The following is a 24331-nucleotide window of genomic DNA, read 5'->3' as shown; positions in this document are numbered from 1 at the left end:
CCACCAAAGAATCCATCAAAAGGCATAACTACACTTTCTTATTTGGTAACTCCCTTTAAAAATATATATTTATTTACCTTCATAAGTTTTTGGAGGTAACAAAGCCAAAATGTCATAAAGTCTTAAACGGACCATAGCTGCGCTAGCTTTAAGATGAGCTCCATGGGCTTTAATTACCGATGGAATGCTACAGTGTGAAAAAGAAGAGAGTTATGTACAATCAAGCATTAATTATGTTATGATATAGGGCATTTACGAATGTTTTTAAAGTAAGTGGTAGTTGAGATAACAGTACACTGCTCAGAAAACTATTCTGAATAAAGTTACTCAGATTATTAATTTGTTTTCAGAAGTAACAGTACTGAGAGCATCTTTAACCCCATACAAATCAAAAGCAGATCAAAATACATTAGTAAACTATTGCTACTTTAAATTTCTTTTTTTGTTTTGTTTTCCGTAATGTATATTTAAAACCTTTTCATCTATTGCATTGTATAATAGGCCACTTTTATTAACAAACTTCATTTTTACTTCTAATTTCTTGATGTTCTTATTCTTTGTGAAGGGATTAAGGAATCAAGAATTTATTGAGCTGGAAATCCAAAATCAAAAAGGGAGTTTAAAATGACGAAGCCAAGTCAATTGTTGTATGCAGTGTTGTTGTAGCCATGTCAGTCCCAGAATATTAGGAAGACAAGGTGGGTGAAGTAATATCTTTTATTGGACCAACTTCTATTGGTGAGAGAAAATCTTTCAAGCTTACATAGAGCTCTTTTTCTTCTTCTTTCCCAGACCTACCTTGTCTCTCTAAAGAGAAGTCAAAACAGGCCCAAAATATAAGTTATGTTTTGTAAAAGTTTATCACAAAAGACCAAAATAAGTGTTTTCATGAAAAAAAAAAAAAAAATCTTACTTCGAGAAAAAGAAATGAGCATTGCTCTGTGGGCAATCCAAGGACTGCAACATAAGGTCAGAGCATGAGAAACTACAAGTAAAACTAACTAGAAATACAAGTGAAACTTACTGAACCAATTTCAATATCCAGGCTCAATGAAAAGTAAAACTCAGACCTGAAACAGTGACAACTTAGATTTTTTTTCCCCATTTTGATAATGTAAGCCATTGTTTGTAATAGCAGTAAAGATTGTTTTAACAATGGCATTTTTAGCCTCAGACTGTCCCTTTAAAAATTATGCAGAAAGGAAGAGAATTTTAAAAGCTGTCTACTTACTGTGACATCATTGTCATGGCACATTCTATAGGTGTCATTAATTTTCTGATCACATCTTCAGTAAGGAGCTCAGGACAGTGAGCAACGAAACTCCTCATAGCTATCAATGTAAAAACATTTCAGTCAAAGTTCAATTGCAATAGAAATGGAAATAAATTTCAGCAAGTAACCAAGCTACAGATGTTAACAGGATATCAAAAAAGAAAACGTTTAATCACATTTTAATTAACTCATAGGTCATAAAACAATTAGTAAGATTACACACTGAAAAAAATTAATTATGTAACAAGTTTTGTGCATGCTTTTTCAATTACTTTTTGATATAAAGAGGTGAATTACAAATTCTCTGTATGAGTATGTTATTTGTGATGTTGAAATTAGCATACATCTAATGAAACAGGACATGAACTTTCACCACTTCTTTGTGATCCTTACCGCACAAAGCTCCAGCACGACCTTCCAATGTTACTTGCCAGGTAAAAGAGTCTCCTCGGGCTTTCTCTGCTTCTAGCTCCTTTAGAGAACGAGGAAATACATTTCGCCATAGCAGCAGCATCTTAGGTAGATGGTACCGAACAACTGAAGGACCTAGCCAAGGAAATGTTTAGCTGAAATTGCAGCATCTATTTATAATGTTCAATATAATAAAAAATAAGGGTATTTCAATTAATAACTTAAGACTAAAATAAACTGCAACGCAACAGAGATTTCTGAATACAATTACTTTTTGCTGATTGCTTACTTTTTGCATTTCCTCCTGCTAGAACAATGAAAAATAAAGGAAGTCATTCTCATTTTTAGGTTTAAAGTGCTGTAAATAAACTGCAAGGGTATTTTTATTTGTTGACTAACAACTGTTTTTATTAGAGAGACAAGGTAGATGAGGCATAGCTCGAAAGCATGTCTCTTTCACCAACAGAAGTTGGTCTAATAAAAGATTTTACCTCATCCACATTGTCTCTCTAATATCCTGAGACCAATATAGCTACAACAACACTGCAAACAGGGCCAGCTCCAGGCACCAGCTTGGCAAGCTGGTGCTTGGGGCGGCCACTCTGGACAGGGGCGGCAGGTCCAGCTATTCGGCAGCAATTCGGCGGACAGTCCCTCACTCCCGCTAGGAGCGAAGGACCTTCCACCAAACTGTCGCCGCAGATCGCGATCGTGGCTTTTTTTTTTTTTTTTTGGCTGCTTGGGGCAGCCAAATCCCTGGAGCCGGCCCTGACCGCAAACAACTGTTTTATTGGTTATTTTAATTCATGGAAACATAAACATTAGCCTTAGGTTCTGCAGAGTCTTGTTTATACAAATGCTAAATTTGGGGGAAAATTTAAGTTGACAATGTCCCTTTAAAAACCTGGATGTTTTTATAATAATATATTAGTGACTTCTACAACCAGTCTATATTTTTCATCGTATTCTCAGTTTGAGCAAGACATGTTCTTTTAACTAAGATAAACTGTTCACATTACAAACAAACAAAGTTAATAACTACCAGTTAGTTTTTAAGTATCTAGCTTTAATGGTAAGTTTTTCAAAACGAATAAGAAAAAGTTCTGGAGGGCATAAAATCCACTGTTGCAAACTCTTTCCTTAAAAAAAAAAAAAAAAAAAAAAAAAAAAAAAAAAAAGAGAACAGGAAAAAGTCCCCAGAAGGGCAACCAAGATAATTTTTAATTGTTAAATTAAATTTTAATTGTTTAATTAGTTGTTATTATGCATATTTAGGTGAAGTATTTCAAGGCTCACACATGACAACAAGTTTGCAAAACGCAGGATTACTTAGAGCAAAAAGAATAGACTTGAGAAAGAACCTGATTGAGAACAGTGAATAGAGATCTGTCCCCTTTTCAACTTGTGTCATACTATAACTAGAAAATTGTTACTGGATCACTAAAATTCAAAGAAAGGATATTTAAAACCTCTCAGTATATGATCAATTTGCAGAATGCAAGGCCACAGAAGGTCAGAGTCAAATACTGGGTTGGATTTTAAAAAGACAACTAGATAATTAAGACCATTAAGAGCTGTAGTTGTTCAGTTATAATTATTTATACTGTTCCACAGAGATGAGATACTGAGATGGGTAATCACATCTCGTATTTATAAAAGCAATAAAGAATTCCTTCTGTCTGTATTCAGCATTATATAATTAAGTAAGGCACATTCATTATGGAATGCGGGGGAGGGGTTTGCCTTCCTCCAAGGCATCAGCTACTTGCTATTGCTAAATGCAGAACTAAACAGAAAAATGTGATCTGGTTTGGTAAATCAGCTTATATAAAAGCATCAGTAGACCACTCCAGTTTAACTTAAAAAGGGATAAATGAAAATGTAACTATTGAATTATGAACATGCTGCTGTACAGACAGAGTAATTTTCCCCCTAGAATAAATAATCTTGTGCTAGGTTTTTGATTGCTCCAGCACAAAGTGTATTTACCACAACAGATGCATTACAAATGCTGGACAAGAATTAAAACAATATAACTAAAATAAAAAGCAACTACTAGTACAAACCTAAAGTCATAAGTGCACCAAGTAAAAGCCACCCAGCTTGAGTGCGCTGTAAGGACAGTCTGCTATTTTGAGCAGCAGTTCGTAACAGATCCTCAGCAATACTGACTACCATCTGCAACAACAGGATAAAGAGTAATAGATTTCAAATATAAGTTAAATCGGCTAAGAAAGCTGCCACAAAGTAACCTATCACACATGCTCTACTGCAGGGGTAGGCAACCTATGGCATGTGTGCCGAAGGCGGCACACGAGCTGATTTTCAGTGGCACTCACACTGCCTGGGTCCTGGCCACCCATCTGGGGGGGCTCAGCATTTTAATTTAATTTTAAATGAAGCTTCTTAAACATTTTAAAACCCTTATTTACTTTACATACAACAATAGTTTAGTTATATATTATAGACTTATAGAAAGAGACCTTCTAAAAACATTAAAATGTATGACTGGCACGCGAAACCTTAAATTAGAGTGAATAAATGAAGACTCGGCACACCACTTCTGAAAGGTTGCCTACCCCTGCTCTACTGTATGTTAAAATGTTCTCAAATAAACAATCTAACATTTTGTAAAGACCAGATTACGTTTTAGGCAGGTTATCTACTCCTATGTATGTGCAATGCTGATACAGTTAACTTGTCTGTGTTATCAATTGATTCTTGAAACAGAATTTAATGAAATCACAACGAGAAAACAAAGCTGTGAAACAATAACTAAAAGCACACAAAAAATAACTTTTGTTCTTTATCAGTCATTAGTTAGGGTTCCAACGATGTTTTAAAGGTCAGTGTCCCGCAGTCAGCTGGAACATTTATTTCTCAATACAAATATCTTTCACTACAGTACAATTTCAGAGATTAAACGTTCTTCATCATCAACTCACTTTTCCCTTCGCATGAGGAATACCTAAGGGACACTGATGCACTCCACCTAGTAAAGCAGCCATTGCAAAACTGTAGCCACTAACTGCTTCTGGTGAGGTCTTCAGATTGTTGAGCCTTTCAGCGCACCTATCCAGAAATGGAGTCAACTGAAAAGGCAATGCCACAGCTACACAGCGCAAGCACCATGCAGCAGCTAGCCGAGCAGCCATGCTTGGATGAAGAAGAACTGAGGTTACTGTCTCCAATAGCCCTGTGGAAAAAACAATACATGATCATTTCATTAAAGACTATCACAAGGTATATCTACAAGGGGGCCAACTCAACGTTGCAGAGGCAGCCTTAATTCTGGTGTTTCCTAACTTCTGAGTGCTTGATTTTGCAACCTTAATTTTCTTTTAACATCATTTTGTGTGCGTTATTTCCTATGTTTTTAAAAAATAAACTGAAATAAATTCTATCACATGGCATCATACTGATCCTCAAAAAGTTCATCAGAAAGACTGGAACCTTTAGATCCACGATACAGGCCTCTGACACTCGAGTTCAGGATGACAGAGCACCAGTACGCTGTCATCCTAAACAGCCACTAGAGGGGGATGAGACACATATTTTGCCAGTAGGTTTCACAGATATTTGATGACAGAGATATGGCAAGATTCAGAAATCTTAGGTTCCATTCCAGGTTCTGGATAGGAGTGTGCTCTAGGGGTCATAGACTCTTCTACCTCATCCCAGTCCTGTCTTCTCCCCTCCCCCAACTACTGAACTCTTCATCCTAGTCTCAAGAGCACCCTCCTCATATAGCCAGGCCCTGTCTCTTCCCCTAGGATCCTCATCCCAGTCTCCATTACCAGCCAGTCCCAGTCTCTCTTCCCCCACCATTTCCCACTTTTTCTGTCACCTGCCAGCCAAGTCTCCAATAGGCTCCATGTCCCAATCTACTCCCTCCATCACCCCCATGTCCAGCTCTTATCCCCACTGTATCTGAATCAGGTGTCTTCCTTCTTCTCAGTGCTTGGGTGCCAGCAAGTGGAGCACTGAGAGCACAGGAGTGAGTATCCTTGCCCTTAGTTCCTATGCTCTACACCACAGTACCCCTCAGTAGCTAAGGGAAGCAACTGCAGGGAAAATCCTGCAAAGCCCCTGCACTCCAGCATGCTCAGTACAGACACTTTTCAGATAATCTACCTGTTGTTAAATGCTAACAACTCTCCACTGAACATATGCAAACTGAGCTTTTTCAAAGGCTTATAATTTGGCCAAATTTGGGCACTTTTTCCTGGGAACAGCAAAAGGCCCATCTAGGGTGACCAGACAGCAAGTGTGAAAAATCGGGACAGGGTGTGTGGGGGTAATAGGAGCCTATATAAAAGGCCCAAAAATCGAGACTGTCCCTATAAAAAAAAAAAAAAATCGGGAAATCTAGTCACCCTAGGCACATCCCTGGCACAAAGACAACACCCTCCCCTTGATACAAAGCACGGAAACACCAGAGCTTCTCAACAAAACCACTTTACGAAAAAAAAATTTAACATGAGCAAAACAACTTATTTTCCCTTTTCTCAGCAACAGCTAGGCCACTTTCAATTAACTTTCCTAAAAAATTTCACTCTGAGGAAGATACCGTGTTTCTTAAATGATTATTTATCCTTTATATTTTGCCAGATTTTACCCGCGTTCCATATAACTGATGAGAATGTCTTTTGAACTGCTATATAGAGCTGCTGAACTCCATCCACATACCTATAGAGGGTTCTTGTATGAGTGGCGATGCAGTGGCATTCAGGCTCTGAACCAGGCTACCTAGTTCTTGAAGGGCACACACCATCACATGTTGGCTTGCAGCTACATCAGCAGCTCCGGATTTATTTTCCCCGTTAGTATCATTCACAACCGCTTCTGCAAACAAAGAAAATCAAGTATCTTACTAAACTCTAAAAAGAACAGGAGTACTTGTACTTGTGGCACAGCCCACTTCTTCTTCTTCAGCTGTAGCCCACGAAAGCTTATGCTCTAATAAATTTGTTAGTCTCTAAGGTCCACAAGTACTCCTGTTCTTTTTGCAGATACAGACTAACACGGCTGCTACTCTGAAACCTTACTAAACTCTGTCACTTGACTCACACTTGAATACAGATAAGAATCACTACAGAAGCTGGACAGAGACTATTTAGTTTTGGCAACAGCCTTAAAAATGCAAATACAACCACAAGTTTTCTACCTACAATGACATGGCAAAAATATCCCCCCAAAATTTAATATCTTTATGGTTATTAGCTAAAGCCAAAGTAAATAGTCCAACCAAGCCCCATTTACAATGGATGACCAGAAATTATTCTGGATACTAGAAATAATTACAAAAGTCATTTAGCTTAGAAATGGAGCAGTTCTAAAATAGCAAAGGTGACTATAGAGGAAAATATGGACATATGTTTATTTTATATATAGATATATAGATATAGATATAGATATACATACACACACACACCCCTATATATACAAATTTATAAAAATGTAATCTTAATATATTTTTGCAGAGTTTTAGATTTTGTTTCTTTCAAGAATTTGCATGCACATGTATATGAGGGTTGCAAAAAGCAGGCTTATAACAAAAAAGAAACCTTAACTATGGGATAAAAGAAAAAGTCAGAAATGTAATTTGGTGCTTTCTGCTCTGTGTATTTCAAGGAGACATTTCCACTCTTCCTCCTGCACCTTATCTCAGCAGCAGTCCTAGGCTATTCAGACTGGGCAAAGAAGATATACACTGTAATAACATAAGAATGGCCATAATAGGTCTGACAATGATCCATCTAGTCCATTATCCTGTCTTCCAACAGTGGCTGGTGCCAGATGCTTCCGTGAACAGAACAGGGAAACTTATCAAGTGATCCATCCCCTCAAAGACTCCAAGGCGGGGCGGGGGGGGGGGGGGGGGCAAACTACAGTCCGTGGGCCAGATCCAGCCCACACCACTCCTAGAAGCAGCCAGCACCACGTCCCTGGAAGGTGGGGGGAACAGAGGGGAAGGTACCCACAGGCAAGGGTAGTGCACAGAGCCCTCTGCCCCCCCTCCCTCAGGGGCCTCAGGGACATGGTGCCGGCCACTTCCAGGAGCTCCACGGGGCCAGGGTAGGCAGGTGTGCTGCTGCTACCCTGGAGCAGTTCCAGGTAAGTGGTGCTGGGCTGGAGCCTGCACCCCGAACTCCTTCTGCACCCTGCACCCCAACCCCCTGCCCTGAGCCTCCTGCTGCACACCTCCTCCCTCCCAACCCCCTGCCCTGAGCTCCCTGCTGCACACCTCCTCCCTCCCAACCCCCTGCCCTGAGCTCCCTGCTGCACACCTCCTCCCTCCCAACCCCCTGCCCTGAGCTCCCTGCTGCACCTGTATCCCAACCCCCTGCCCTGAGCCCCCTGCAGCCCCCAGCCCTGAGCCCCCTGCCACACCCCTCCTGCACCCCAACCCCTGCCCTGAGCCTCCTGCTGCACACCTCCTCCCTCCCAACCCCCTGCCCTGAGCCTCCTGCTGCACACCTCCTCCCTCCCAACCCCCTGCCCTGAGCTCCCTGCTGCACCTCACACCTCTCCTGTGCCCCAACCCCCGCCACACCCCACCTGCACCCCAACCCCTGCCCTGAGCCTCCTGCCGCACACCTCCTCCCTCCCAACCCCCTGCCCTGAGCTCCCTGCTGCACCTCGCACCTCTCCTGTATCCCAACCCCCTGCCCTGAGCCCCCTGCCACAGCGCTCCTGAACCCTAATCCCCTGCCCTGAGCCCCCTGTTGCACCCCCTCCTCCACCCCATCCCCTTGCCCTGAGCCCCTTCCTGCACACTGCACCCCCTCCCACACCCCCGCCCGCACCCAAACCCCCTGTCCCAGCCCTACCTTTTCATATATGGAGATATACCTATCTCACAGAGCTGGAAGGGACCCTGAAAGGTCATTGAGTCCAGTCCCCTGACTTCCCTAGCAGGACCAAGTACTGATTTTGCCCCAGGTCCCTAAGTGGCCCCCTCAAGGATTGAACTCACAACCCTGGGTTTAGCAAGCCAATGCTCAAACCACTGAGCTATCCCTCCCCCCCCTGCATGCAATTGCCCTGCATGCAATTTTCCCACCCAGATGTTGCCCTCAGGCCAAAAAGTTTGCCCATACCTGCTCTAAGGCCAGAAGGGACCATCATGATCATCTAGTCTGACCTCCTGTACACTGCAGGCCACAGAATCTCCCCCACCCTGTAACAGACCCATAACCTCTGGCTGAGTTACTAAAGTCCTCAAATGATCTAAAGACTTCAAATTACATAGAATCCTGCACTGACACCAGTTTAAACCTGCAAGTGACCCACGCCCCATGCTGCAGAGGAAGGCACAAACCTCCAGGGTCTCTGCCAATCTGACTCAGGGGAAAATTCCATTCCGATCCCAGTCATCTAATCCCAGTTTCTAGCTGTCAGAGGTTTAGGGACACCAGAGGGGACATTGACATCTATTCAAATATTGACAGACAACAAATGAGCATGCTCAAAAGTGATTTTTCAGGAACATAACTTCATTTCCATCACACCACAAAGCTAACAAAGGGGTGATCACAAAATAAGGAAATGCAAAATTTGGAGTTTCTTTGTTCAGCCATTTTTGGATTATTGGTGAACAAAAATCAAATGTCTCAAAAATGATGAAAAAATTATTTATTGCTCTTCCAATAATTTAAAATTTCTGAGGGAATTTTCTGCTAACTACAGTGGGGAAGTAATTTCTGAGATGAGACCAATGACAGAAGTATCATCCCCAAAAGGAGAATTTTTCAGACAGCTATGACCATGGAAACAGGAATTCTGATGAAATTTCTGATATAATCTTAACTGTAGTTTTCACTATGACGTTATACCCTGAAAAAATTATTCTGTGAAAATGTTACAGTGCAGTTTACTGTCTCAATCTCCAGTCCAAATTTTCTCATTTTATAAGTAAAATTATTTATTTTAATTGCCAGCTATGTAAAACTTTCCATGGGATCTTTGAATCTTTCCTTCTCAGACACTATCACAAATAATTAAAGATTCTGCAAGCCAAGTTATGACCACATTTATCTTTTGTAACTCCATTGTCTTCAAAATATGCTCTCAGTTATTACAGCTGTAAAATCAAATTAGATTTCAGGAAGAATGCATGGGTTTATTTTAGAGCCTAATATGACCTGTGCGATTAGTAGAAGTAATAATGCATAAGAAGGAAAGAATCCAGCTTGATTTTTTGCGACCATAAGGCAGTTTTCTGAGATAGCAGTTTGGAAAAAAAAAAAAAAATCTTTTTACTTGTAAACTAGATGACAAGATGACAAATGCCACTCTCCACAATGCCACTTGTGCTGAATCACTATTCAGAGTAGAACCAAATTTTTAATATGGATAACTTAACATTGCAAACGGATTGAGGGAAAAAACAGCTGAGCAGTTTAACAGCATAACTGCAGTAATCATTCACTAGTAGAGAAGAAACATTATTAAAGATTTGCTCCACTTGTTTTCTAAATATAGAAAAAAGTTTCTTACCCACTGCCTTCATTTGTTTACCAATGGCTTGACAAATATCTTTGGCAGCTGCAATCTGTGCTTTCTCCCCTAATAAACTGCCTACGGTTGCTCTCAGGATAAAGGACACACATCTTCGAGAGTATACTGCCTCAACATGAGTCTGAGTTGCACGAGGATGGGACACCAGATCCAGGACATGGGACAAAAATGTAGCAAAATTACGCTCCAACCACTGGCCTCCTAGCGTTGTAACAAAGACAACATATGCCTGCAAATACAAGATATATATATTCAATGCAAACAGAAACAAAAGGATACTGTTGTTTAAGTGAGACCCCCATTCAGAGTAGATGCATTGGAGGTAAATATTACTGATGGCATAGTGAAACTGAACGGTATACCTTTCATCGCATTTAGACTGTATGTCCACCATGTCAGTGTTGTTAACTCCTACTGTGGAATTACCAATTTGCAATGTGTATTGTCTATGCCTGGTTTGTAATTTCTCCCTAGCTAGTGCTGCAGACCTCTCGTTCAAAGATTAGCATGCGGGGTCTCTGATATAGCTGATGCTAAGAGTCCCATTAAATAGAATAAAAATAGTATTGGCTGTTGAGGAAACTGCAGTAGGAGATGTAAAGATGATTTTAATTTTATAAACCTTTCTTCTGGAAGAAAGGCTTTTGCTATAACTGAGTCCAATATGATCCCTAGGGAAGGGATCCTTTCAGTTGGATTTAGGAGTGATTTTTCCCAATTTATACACAATTCCAGACTGGAATTTACATGAAACAGGGTCTCTTCCTTCAACAAAATTTTATTAACCAGTCGTTAAGTTAAGGGATATACATAAATCCCCTGCTTTCTCAGCTATGCTACTATGACAGTAACATTTTTGAACACTCTCGGGCTATAGAAAAACTGAAAGGGAGGACCTTATACGAAAATACTCCTCTCCTACAATGAAACACAGATATTTCCAGTGAGATGACCATACTGAAATGTGGAAATGCACATCTTAAATCCAGAGCTGCAAACCACTCCTGAAGGCACAGAGAAGAGATTATAGAAGTTAGAGATAACATGCAGAAACTAGACTCTTTAATAGACTCATCCTCTCTGAGCAAAGCCAAATGAACCAGGTCCTTCATTGAGGATAGAACAGGAGAGAGGGGTTGGTGAAAAAAAGGGATTTGAACTGTACCAAATAACCACATTCAATAAACTCTAGAATCCAGCTCCCAATGTTATTAATTCCCACTGCTGGTAAAAACGGGACAGGTGGCTCCCCAAACAGAGGATAACAGAATCTAACAAAAAGAACAGGAGTACTTGTGGCACCTGAGAGACTAACAAATTTATTTCAGCATAAGCTTTCGTGGGCTACAGCTCACTTCTTCAGATGCATAGAGTGGAACACACAGACAGAAGATATTTATACATACAGAGAACATGAAAAGGTGGAAGTACGCATACCAATTGTAAGAGGCCAATCAATTGAGATGAGCTATCAGTAGCAGCAGAAGAAAAATCTTTGAAGTGATAATCAAGATGACCCATAGAAGGTGTGAGGAGAGCTTAACATGGGGGGAAAAAGAATCTAATGAGGCTGACTTGTAGCTGTGACTTTTTGCCAACTTTGTGATCTTGGAGGAACTGTAGAAGACAACAATTTTGAAGATTACCTTTCTTATTGTGATGCTTAAATGACCTCTTTTTGTTTTGCTGTTGTTGTTGAGAGGAATGATGTTGAGGTTGGTAATAATAATTCTTCCTCTGTTAGGAATATGGAACCAATGACAAAGAAAGTGGATATTGTCTCTGGTATAGGAAAAATGGAACTGCAGATGATCCTGTTGCTGTATCAAACTCCAAAGGTCTAACTGTAGATCTGTCGTTCTTCCTTTTCCCTAACAAGTCATCTGACTGTGCACTAAGCAAGCCATCTTCAAAGGGAAGATGCTCAAATCTCATCCTTGTCTTCTGAGAAAGACACACTGATCTTCCCCAAGCATGTTTTCTTAATGCAACAGCTGAAGCCATTGCTCTAGCTGATGCATCTAAAGAGTCAAATGCTGCTCTCAATGGATATTTAGCCACATGTTGCCCTTCTACTAAAAAAGCATTTATTAATCTTTTATGCTCCTCCAGTAGTGCATTCAGGAATGTCACAAAGTTTCCCCATAAATGATATTGATATCTAGCCATGACAGCTTCATAATTTACTATTCACAAACCTAAAGGAGCTTAAGAAAATATTGTCCTCCCAAACACATCCAGTCTTTTCCCTTCTTTATCAACAGGGTGAACTTGTGTACCCTTCGACATCAGTAGTGCAGCCTCTACTACTAACAAATTAGAAAAGGAATGAGAATGGAACAAAGCAGACCTTCCTGAGGGAACTGGTACAATTGGTCAGCCTTTTCACACAGAAGGAGCCTCAGGTGGCAGGAGCAATGGAGAAATCGTGACTTCTTCAACTCTCCATCTCTTCCCTGGGGAAACATCCATTTGAATTGGTGCCAAGAAAATGTCCAGGTCCTGCTCAATTGCAACACAAGGGTTAATCACTGACGGAGTCAGAGATGGACCCAGTCTATGTACCTGGCGTTGTGATGCTGTGTCAATATCAGTTATCAGATCCTTAATCTTTCCCCCAAAATACTCCTTCCTTAGCTTTAATTTTTGGATCCGGCTCATTTGGATCCAACAGAATTGGATCGGAAGAAGAAGAACATCTCCTGATTCTACCTCAAGAATCTGTATACCCAGTAGGTTCCCTGAAGACCCTCTCGCAGACTGGCTCTTTTCAAACAGGCTGGCACCAATGAGGATAGAGCATTCATGCGCCCCCTAATGTCAGTCTTTTTCTTGTGGATTGGCTCTGGAAACAGAGGCTAACACCACAGTAGGAGACTTTCCTCTTCGGACCCTTCCTATTTCCGGATCCGTCAGTGCTGAGTACTGAGGAGGCAGCTTTATCTTTCTTCCTTGCAGATTCGCTCAAGGCCTAAACTGGTTTCTGCGATGAACCTTGCATTTGCCTGGTTTCGGATGGTTTTGCTGACAGCTTCTCGTAGTAAAATTGCTTGAAGGCTGTTCTGACTCTCTCTTTTTCGCTCACGTTGCAAAAGGTTGAGCAAATCAAGCATTCCAACAGGCAGCGTCCCTCATTCCAACATGCCAGGCATCTGGCATGTGCATCAGATGCCGGACACACAGCCAGACATGATATGCACATTTTAAATCTGGAGGTTTTAGTCTTTGGTTCCACCACCTTTGCACCAAAAAACCTATAACTAACTTACTCTATAATACTAATACCAAAACCATTAACTACTGGACTAACTACCTAACTATGAACTAACTAGATCAAACTAGCTACAGATCTAGGAACACCCTGGAACAGTTCCTAATCTGTTCAGCTGGTGACGGCTGGAAGGAACTGAAGCATCTGGAGAGTCACCCCCCTTTTATGCCCTCACCCTGGAATGTTCACTGAGGCGGGAGGGGGTGGGGGGGGTGAGGGAGCACATGAACACTGCAATAGCAACTGCTAGCTAGAATTCCATAACTCCGGCTGCACTGGTCGGAGCATTCAAAGACTTGGAATATGCAGGGGACCCTTGGAGAAAAACAAATGAGTCTTGCGTAGCGCACTGAGCCTCAACAGATCACGGCTCTAGCAAGCTGACTACAGGAGGAAGTGTATTTCAGCATTGAGGACCCATACTGATGCCCAGCTCTATTTGTTTTAAACCAAGTGACTGGGATCTTGAGTACCTCAGCAGATCTCAGTTGCTACAGTACCATGAGGGAAGAGAGATGGTCTAACAGGCTTGCCAGGTCCAAACGATTTAGGGCTGCAAACTTTACCCAGAAAGCCAATTGGTAGCCAATGCAGATCACAGAGAACAGAAGTAATGTTCTCTCTAGGGGAAATACAATTTAATTACATTCTGAACCATCCATTTTTCAAATGGTCACACTATGACTGGATGATATTTTTCATATATCCAGTATACATAGCAAACTCTAATCTGTGGTTGTCATATTCTCTAATTAAAAAAAAAAAAAAGCTTGCAAAAGTCAGCCAGTACTACTAGCTAAAAAATAATAGCAATGTTTATGTAGTGCATGGAACTAATGTAACTATCTCAGGGTGAACAACAGGAAAGTCAAATTGAATTCATAAATAAGTTTATACAAATTGCCAAATTAAGAAAGTTCGTTATACATTTATGCAATCCTACTGTGCTAGAACAAATAAAAGAACAATAACTTAATAAGCCTATATATTCACATTTTTCCCCAAACAGGGCTAACAGCTCCACGGTGTATATTGTTACTATATTTTCAGAAAACATGAGAGGGAAAAAACTTCTAAAAATTATCACTAACCTGTGTGACACCAACTCGCACTTCCCGATTGACAGACCCTCCTACTTTCAACATCTCACCACCACTTTTTAGGAATCCTGACCCTCCTCGAAGAAATCCTGTGGCCATAAGTTCTAGGACTTCCTCCAGCGTAGCCCGCTTCACATTCTGACGCATCACTTTTGGAAAGAGAACAGTAATTATTTAATTGTATACTTTTTAAAACAAGACAATCTAGCCATCTTAAGACGCACCATTAAATTTTCACATCATTCCTGCCACCATGAATCCATTTTTAATCCTTATTTTTTCTGCATTTGTATTATTTTGAATTCTCAGTGGAAGACTCCCACCTGTGCTCTTCACCATGATGCTCACACTGCTGCCATAGCAAAAGCAAAAACAAACTACAAGGATCAAACCATTCAGATATGTCTCAAACTACTGCTGCCAGCATTCATGTACAGAACCACAGGTCTACACCCAGATGTGCAAATTCTTGAAGGGAGTTGAAATGAAGGGAGATGGCTAAGTCTAGCCTCTTAGTTGCCCACGGTAACATGGTTTGAGGGAAAAAGAAGCCCTCTGCATTTCTCCCTAGGAATTCCCTGTGGCTACATTGAAAGAACAAACCTGATATGCTGCCGAGGATGCCACACTCAGTACTTCTCAGCCATATTACATAAGCTCATAAATAAAGCCTTATTTTTAAAATAATAGAATCTTCCCCCCTTTGAAAAGGTTTATGTTTCAGGTTTATATGTGTGGTGATGGTGGGGGTTGAGGAAGTAAGTAAGAGAAAATAAAATAAGATATACGGACCTAATTCTAACCTTCAATATCGAGAGAGGTGCATCACTATAAATCCACACATTTTAAATTACTCATGACTGTCCTTTCACATGCATGCACAATAATAGCTTTTTCTTACATACGGCAATATACTAGTGCACATCTGAGAGATCAGAATCTGGTTCTCAAGTCTTGTCTACACTAGGAATTTTTTGGACCCATAATTTCCAAACGGATGGACTCCACCTGTGGTAGTACCAGTGGAGGATTTCACATAGACAAGGCTCAGGTGTTTTGACTGCCATGGTTAGATCACACAACCGCAAAAATGCCTAAGCCAGTCTGACCCTTGCCTACATTACATCTTCCATGAGTGCTATGGGTGTGGAACTATGCCCCTTTGAGAATGATGGAGCCAATCAATCTGATCATAGAAAGGGTTTGAATGTGCAATTTCAAGCTTTTTTTTTTTTTAAGGTAACAAAAAAAGAGTATTTTAGGTCCCATTATTCTGAGATTGTTAAACTAGATATTTACTCTTCTACATATTTACCACAATATCTGTCTACAAGGGGCAGAGAATGACATAGGGGGGATATTCCAGCATCTACACATTTTACAAGGTGGATCAGACTAAAGTTGTGATGGGTAAGGTTATGATTTAGTCATGGGTATTTTTAGTAAACGTCATGGGCAATAAACAAAAATTCACGGCCCATGACCTGTCCATGACATTTACTAAAAATACTTGTGATTAAATCTTGGGGTGGGGGGAGGTTGGGGCTGGAAGGCCGCGGCTGATGGGGGGAGTCCAAGACGCTGCTGGGGAGCCATCCAGGGCCAGCGGCACCAGATGCCAGGAGCCGCAGACCACGGCTGCTCCAGCCGGCTGCCCGGGGACCACTGCCTGGGGCCGCGGACTGCAGCTGCTCCGGCCACCCCAGGACCACTGCTGGGCGCCACCGGAGCAGCTGCTGGTGTGGCTGTCCCCGGGGACACTCCAGCAGCGGCTTATGTAGCTGTCCTGGGGGCCACCTGAGCAGCTGCCCCCGGAGCCAGCTGCTTGGGCGACTGTGGGGTCAGCCACACTGGCCCCTGAAGAAGTCACAGAGGTCACGGAAAATCATGGAATCCATGATTTCTGCAACCTCCGTGACAGATACGGAGCCCTACTGATGGGTGAGAACAAGTTGGAGATCTATATGTACAACACTAGTCTTGAGGAATCATAGTTGAGATCTTAGCTACTGTGCTTTTGTTCACAGTTTTGTTTTCATGTTTTATGCCAGGTGAATTACTTTTTTGTAAGTTAAAACTAAACTATTGCCTTTATCTCCTTATGGGAATTTAATAGGAAATCCACAGACTTCACTCATTTTAGTTTATTCATTTTAAAATTTAAGTCTACCAAAAAAACAAACCCTTCCATGAACTGAAACAATAACACACCATGTCATGTGGTCATATAATGCAATACCTGTTGCTTGTTTTGGTATCAACGCTGTAGCCATGACTGTCCCCAAAAGCTTCGACACTGCAACTCGTACACCATAATTTGAATTTTCCAGAGCTTTAAAGCAGAGTGTTGCTACATTTTCTAGCTCAGCAGTCCACATAAATACAGCTTCATTTTGTAGTTCCAGTAGGCACTGTAGGAAAATAAGAATTATTGAATACTACTACAACCTACTTTTTCCCTGCTGTCATTAAGCCTATGCATTAGGTTTATTTGGCAGACATGTTAATATGGACCCCTTCGGATTGGCTTTTTGTTTTTGTCTCTCTCATTAAAGCCCAGATAACTTGGCTGGAATAACCACTGAAGAAAAACCATGGGACTATGCACCTCTTTTGTTTTAATATACTCAACCAACCTTGAAATATCTGAAGTAAATGACACTTTCAGCCTCCTTTGTGTACAAGACTGTAAGGGACACCTAAGAGATGAAGACAGATCCAATAGTCGAAGGACCTCTGATACTCTAAACTGAGCAGACTGTCTAGTCATAGCTGACAGAGGCCCTCTTCAGGCCTTCTAGGAAGAAATATTATCCTATTCTACATGTCAAGATCCATAATGTGTACAGTCTCCCCAGTCTAGTGAGATTTTAACATCTCAGACTGACTTCTTGCTGAGAATTTGTGTAACTCTCCACCTCATCCATATTCTCCACCAGTCTGTGGGCAAAGCCTGTACTAGTTCTTTTTGTGTGTTTTCATTGTTGATTTGGAGTAATTTTGTCAAACAAAGTTTTCTAGTGAAAAATTAATATGCTGCATGATATATATCTGGCTTTAACAAGTATTGTACAACTGTAGGAATGGTTCTTGTCCGAAGATTGCGGTAAAATCTAGAACTCCAAACATACATATGTAAATAAGTTTGGATGTTGGAATATGCGAAAGTTAAACTGAAATTTAATTTCTTATCTCCAATTTAGATTTAGAGAGCAGAAAAAAGACCTAGTAGATCATCTGCTTCATCTATCTGTCTGTGCAGCATTATTCCCAAAAATACATCTTGAGTGCCTTGTTTTAAATTACTAAAACTGGAGAGACTAGCTTTTGAGGAAAGATTAAAAGAGTTATTTATAAATAGGGTATCTTGATCAAGAAACAATAAAAGAGCGACCTGAAAACAATCAATAAATATTTGTAGGATGTAAACATCAGAGGACAGGAATTTAAGATGGAACAAAAGTATAGAAAGATACAATTAAAAAAATGTAGTTGAATATCAGGAACGATCAGGAAAAAAAAATTAACCTGTTGATCTATTAAAAAGTGGAATAGTCTCTTAAGGGAAGAGGTAGAATCCCAGTTACTTGGAACATTTAAAGCTAGACTGGACAAGGCACTAAGAAGTGTACTGTAGAGATCAATTCTGTATGTGTAATTCCTATAATTCTGGGATACAACTTTAGAAAGACACATTCACACACACACAAAAAAGGCAGCTTTCCCCCAGCACCACTAATTATTTACCACTAAACAAAAAAATAAGTGGATTGTTATTTATCACATTAATTACAATCTAACAAATACACAAACATCAGAGTTTATGGAAGTACAGAAAAGGCACCATGGCACAGTGGACAAATATTCCTCACGACACCAACCTCCTTATTCAGGGTGAAAGTACTATAAAAAACTTACTGGTACGGGGGCGGAGCTGCGGGTCAGCCTCCCCCAGCCAGCCTTTCCACACTGCCTGGCCTGCGCTGCCTGGGGCTCCAGCGGTGATTTAAAGGGCCTGGGGCTCCAGCCACTGCAGCAGCAGCCGGGAGCCGCAGGCCCTTTTAAGTCGTTGGGCCCTGGGGCAGCTGCCCCTTTTGCCCCCTCTACCTCCCCGTCAGCGGCCCAGGGGGGAGGGGAGGGCAAAGGGGCAGCGACTTTGAAACACTGCCACGGCAGCGCTTTAACGTCAGCTGTGTACGGGCCAGTACCAGCAGCCACTTCTTACCGATACGCCGCCCACTTTCACCTCTGTCCTTATTCCTCCAGACTGAAAATCATCAGTATAAACTCAAAAGCAAAAACTGCCATTTTCCCTATAACTCACTTTGTGGCTACCAATTTTATATTCAAATAGCACCAAGTGCTATGATTTCAGAAATATGCCATACTATACAATAAAGAACAGGCAGCAAGCCCAACGACAAGGAACCTAGCATCCAGAGCACAAAGAATATTGGATTTTTAAACCTTATACAAAATTTACCTACCTTAGCTACTGCACATCGTACAGCCATAGATCTATCCGTCAGCAGAGATCGTGCATTCTTATAAATATCACGGTGGCATGAAGCTGCTGCACCACCCAGTCCATTTAGAACTTTCTGTAAACTCATTAATATTTCACTTCGGCCCTGAGACTGCATACGTGAAAAGAAAGCAAAGGGTAAAAAAAGCAACTCACAATCAACAGCTCTTCATAGTTATTTGTACCCCAAATATCAGCATTATAGTTGTATCACCTGCTCTTTTTGTAGCAGTATATATTGGTGTGCATAGATGAAACAAACTCATCAATTCAATAAAACCACTTAAGATAGCTAGAGACTGAACAAATACCATGAAATTATTGTGTAGTGTTCATGTAGTTGCAAATGCTACATTTAAGTATGTAAAATGGTCTCAGTTGTTATAGGCCATATGGCACATGTGTATGCTCAAAGTATAGCAAGAGCCCCCTGTCCTTCCTGGCTGGTGTAGCGAGAGCTCCCTCTGCTGTTTCAATCTACTTCAAGCACTGGGTATATGTATAGTAATAAACATATGCATAAAAGTGCACTTTCAATCAGGGGTGCTGGAACACTTTGTAAAATGGGGGTGCTGAGAACCACTGAATCAGATTGTAAGCTCTGTATATGATGTAAACCACTTCAAGCCAAAGGGTTCTGCAGCACCCCCCGCACCCTTAGGTCCAGCATCTATGCTTTCAATATGGAACAGGAATAGAAAATAGTACACATGTAGACGTTGCTATTGTAATTGTGAAATCTTAATGTTGGATTCAATCTTCTAGTTTAATTTTTTGCATTTTATTTCTCAGCTATATTAACAAGGAAAAAATGGGGGAGGGAGAATCTAGAACTATTTGGTTTACATAGTTCATAAGCTCCATCCACAAAGCTTTCAACCTGCCAATGCACATTTAACTAGCTGCACACATATGCATTTTTCTTAAATGTGTAATTTTGTACTTGGCACATTCAGTATACAAACTTCAGTCTATGACAACTGTGAAATCAAACAATTTTTTTTTTTTTTTTTTTTTTTTTTTTGGAGTCTAGCTAAATTACTATTCCTCAATGAGCACATGGAATGTTTCCACTTAGACTGTAAGCTCTTTGGGGCAGGGACTTAAGTTCCCGGTATGCTGCGTGGCCGCGCAGCAGCCTCTTTACTGCTGCACAGGCACCTAGGGAACTTGCTGGGAGAGGGGCACACCTCCCCCGGCCTCTACCTAGCCCGCCCCTCAACCTGTGATGTGTCACACATCACCTTCATATTGGTGCACATAACAAAATTCATTCTGCACATGGGTGGGGAAAAATTAGAGGGAATGCTGGCGGAGACTGTCTATTTTGTTCTGTGTTTTTCATGAAAACTAAATAGCTGTAAGACTAGGAAACAGTGTTTGTCAAAAAGAGTTCAACAAAATAAGCTCAAATTTCTCTCCCACTACCCCCCAAAAAATATTAAGATGACAGCAAACTCAATAGCCTCTGTTGAAAAGTTTTTTTCTGCAAGTCCAACTCAATACAAGACTGTTTGTTGGGGGGGGAGGGGCAGATTCAGTAGCCAGCACAGTCCAAATAAACCCTATGTACTCAGGCTTAGGTCCAAATCCCTTTCTTCAGGGTCAGGTTTACTAATCAATAGAAGACACAAAGGTTCAAATACATACAAAACACTTGAGAATAGATACTTTTCCACTATCTGCCAGCTGGAAAGGGGAGAGGACACATCCTTCTCCACAGGGCCAGCTTTAAGCCAATTCGGCCGATTCCCCGGAATGGGGCCCCGCGCCTAAGAGGGCCCCGCAACGTCCAGGGCTGCCGGTGGAGCGGAAAAAAAAGAAAAAAAAAAAAAAAAGCCACGTCCTGCTTCTCCCCCCTCCCTCCAGTGCTTGCACTGCCATACAGCTGATCAGCGCAAGCCTGGGAGGGAGGGAGGGATGAGAAGGAGGAATGCGGCATGCTTGGGAAAGACGCGGGGCCAGGGCGGGGATTTGGGGAGGGATCCAATGGGGCAGTGAGGGGCGGGGCTGGGGGCGGGGATTTGGGGAGGGATCCAATGGGCAGGGAGGGGCGGAGTCAGGGCGGGGCCAGGGCAGAGGGGGCGCGAGACAATTCGCGTCCTGGCGTGAGGCCCCGCACCTGCTAAAGCCGGCACTGCTTCTCCAGGAAGATAGCCCTTCCTGTCTGCTATGGAGAGCCTTTCCCACGTCCTTCCCTGACGCTGGGCTCTCAGTAGTAGGGTAGACTGCCTGTTTACAGCAGCTGCTGCTTGCAACTTAGGCCTGTCTACACTACAGAGTTAGGTCGACGCAAGGCAACTTACGTCGACCTATGTAAGCATCTACACTAAAATTTCGCTCCCACCGACGTAATTGCCCCACTACATCAACTTAATAACTCCACCTTCATGAAAGGTGTAGAATCAATGTTAATGTAGTTAGATAGACACTATGTTGCTTATATCAACTGTTACTGGCTTTAAGAAGCCGTCCCACAATTTACTGGCTTTAAGAAGCCATCCCATATTGACAGTACAATCAGTACAAGTGCTCCTGGTAAGGACATGCACTGCCAACACAAGGAGCAAAACTTGTAATTACTGTGGCGGCTATATGCCAACATAAGTTAGGTTGACTTAATTTTGTAGTGTAGACATGGTCTTAGAATCACAGGACTCTTGTCATGTGGTCCCTGAACTCAGTCCCCTCAGTCTTAAAGGACTGAGCATTGAACCAGGGTGCAAGGACATGTACATGTCACGCAGGACCAGCACCCTGTTACAAGGGCTATAACAGTATTTGAAACCATTTTGCAACTTTAACAGTTGCAATCACAACTAAGTGACTGCTATAATATTCACATGCCAAAATTTTAAGCCACTTACATAGTACAACTATATGTATACCTTTATACTGATATGAACCATAAAGACAGTATCTGTTTGCCCAGTTCAGTGAAAAGCCGTGAAGACATTTTAACTTATATAGTTTTGGTTTTTAAAAAAATCCCTAAATGCGTAGGCCTAAAATGCCCCTGTAACTTACCTCTGCACTTTTCAGAGACTTTAAGAGATTATTAACTGTTTCTGGAAAAGAACTGCCCAGCATCCTGCCCATTTTTTCATAAAAAGCTCCAACACATGCCACTGCAGCCCTACAAAGACAAGATGTCCCTTAGAAACCTCTTTGTCAAAGTTTAACATACAACTTAAATGGAAAGCATCAGACTAGGAGATAAGGAAATTTATTTTTTAAATGTACCGTATGTTAGTCATTTTCTATTACTAAAATCTATTTATTATTCAGTGGTTATGTCGGTTGTTTACTCTATATTTCACTCAACCTAGATAGTGAAAATAGAGTGATCAACTATATGGGGTTTGATCCATTGGCAGGATTTTTTCCTTAGGCCCTAATCCTGTGTAAAATTAAGCATATAATTAAATCTTTGCAGGATTAAGGCTTTAAATGGTTGCAGAAAATGGTCTTCAGCCAGACAGCAGAAAACTGTTAAAGGTCAGCAGTACGTTCCTTACGCTTTGATATACGTGCCCCGACAACTGAAAAAAGATAGACATTTTGTTGTTGGGTTTTTTTACATTAAAAAAACTCAAAATGTGTACAATGCAGTTAAATTTAGATACGCTAAAATCACTGGGCCAGTCAATTTTTTGCACCCGCATTTTTCCTTTTCCTGATGTTCAGGTACTAGAATAACTTGGTTCGTTGGAGTGGGGGGTTTGTTTTGTTTCATTCTTCTGGAGCGGGAAAAGAGGAGAGTTGAGGCAGAAAGGATTTTAAGCAATTTTGTGTTTCAATTAGACATATAAATAGTTCCAGCAGCAGCTTGACAGAAGCAGCTCCTGTGCATCCCAGGCTCCTGAGAATGTGTAAGCTGATATGACACGGCTTTCTTAGCTTCAAGTTTTTAAACATATACAACTGAGAATGCTCAACAATAATTTTTCAATCACTGATAGCATATTATCCAGCCAGCTGTTCATTTCAAACTCATCAAAGCACATAACTCCTCACCAAGGACACCTTATATAAAAAGTCTGCCATTTCAAAGTTCAGCTGTTTTTGAATAACCTGAATGGGGAAAAAAGGCTGTTGGGATATTCTTTAAGCGGGGAAAGTAATATGTTTGGGAATTCATAATAAAAACTGTTCTGCTCAACATTTCTTATAAAAAAGGCATAAATCAAGCAAGGAGAGTTTCAGCTCAAAGGATCAATATTTCACATAGTTGAGTATGTAAAAACAAAGGGTTATAACAAAAATGGTTTTACAACCTTAACTAGTATTTCCTACCAGTGAGACTGCTAGGACAGTGTTTCTCAACGACCAGTCCTTGGACCAGCGGCGGTCCCTGAGATCTCCCTGACACAGTTTAGGAAGGCAGCAAGCCAGTCGCTGTTATCAAAACGGTTGAGAGACACTGTGCTAGGATACCTGAAATGTGAGCTGAAGCTAAACACACACAGAGCACAGAGATTATTTATTCAAGAGAGACATACTGTACAGTAGATGAATACAAACAAACAGTGAACACTCTTTCTGAAGAGTACCTAACGTTAACAATTATCTCTTGAAATATGAAGTCCATGTTAGGGTTTAGCCTGCAAGGTTCCTTGCCCCTTTTAAATTGGGAATCAGAATGTGCCTGTAAATATTTGAGAAATTCCAAGTAGAGGAATTTGTCCTTTTGTTATTCTGTCAGGCATTAGCTTTCCTCTGGATGACATAAACATGTAAAAATTAGCCCAGAGTAGAAGACTTTTCCTTACCTGGAAGAAAGACTCTTCAACTCCAGACAACCACATGAATCTGTTAGCTCTAAATCCTTCCCTCCACACTCCCAATCCTGCTCTTGTTATGTCTCATTTATTTTTATATTATATATACATATGTATATGATACACAAATACAGATTAATGTAGAGATATGAAATACTTTATTTATAACAAACATTCACCCTCTTAAGGCAACATTTTACTTACAGTTTGGTTGGTAAATAGGCAGCAGTATCATCTTTATTCTTGATAATGTCATTACACTTATCAAGTGTCTGAAAGACAGTAAATGTATCGCCAATGCTATAAAGAGCCGCAAGATTTTTAGCCAGTAATTTACGTGTGGGTGGCCCAGGGGAACTGCTGATGAGTCCAGTTAGCTGTTCCACAAGCTTCTTTTGTTTTTCCTTGACATCTGTCTGTTAAAGGAACAAAATTTATGTTATTATA

General features: G+C 41.1%; 1 protein-coding gene across 2 annotated transcripts in view; it reads right to left on the bottom strand.

The window, feature by feature from the left end:
- HEATR5B (HEAT repeat containing 5B) overlaps window positions 1-24331 on the bottom strand; it is a 90671-nt gene that overhangs the window by 61728 nt on the left and 4612 nt on the right. For both annotated transcript variants that reach the window (XM_054023343.1, XM_054023344.1), the window contains exons 3-14: window positions 24089-24300; window positions 22131-22239; window positions 19066-19215; window positions 16818-16989; window positions 14570-14727; window positions 10187-10436; window positions 6374-6529; window positions 4630-4880; window positions 3751-3862; window positions 1667-1819; window positions 1232-1331; window positions 78-187 (exon numbers count right to left, since the gene is read on the bottom strand). In XM_054023343.1, the coding sequence (XP_053879318.1) occupies window positions 78-187; window positions 1232-1331; window positions 1667-1819; window positions 3751-3862; window positions 4630-4880; window positions 6374-6529; window positions 10187-10436; window positions 14570-14727; window positions 16818-16989; window positions 19066-19215; window positions 22131-22239; window positions 24089-24300 (1933 nt within the window). The remainder of the gene's footprint in view (window positions 1-77; window positions 188-1231; window positions 1332-1666; window positions 1820-3750; window positions 3863-4629; window positions 4881-6373; window positions 6530-10186; window positions 10437-14569; window positions 14728-16817; window positions 16990-19065; window positions 19216-22130; window positions 22240-24088; window positions 24301-24331) is intronic.

Source organism: Malaclemys terrapin, chromosome 3 (assembly GCF_027887155.1).
Source record: "Malaclemys terrapin pileata isolate rMalTer1 chromosome 3, rMalTer1.hap1, whole genome shotgun sequence".
NCBI classification, from domain to species: Eukaryota; Metazoa; Chordata; order Testudines; family Emydidae; genus Malaclemys; species Malaclemys terrapin.
This window is presented reverse-complemented; position numbering and strand designations above follow the sequence as displayed.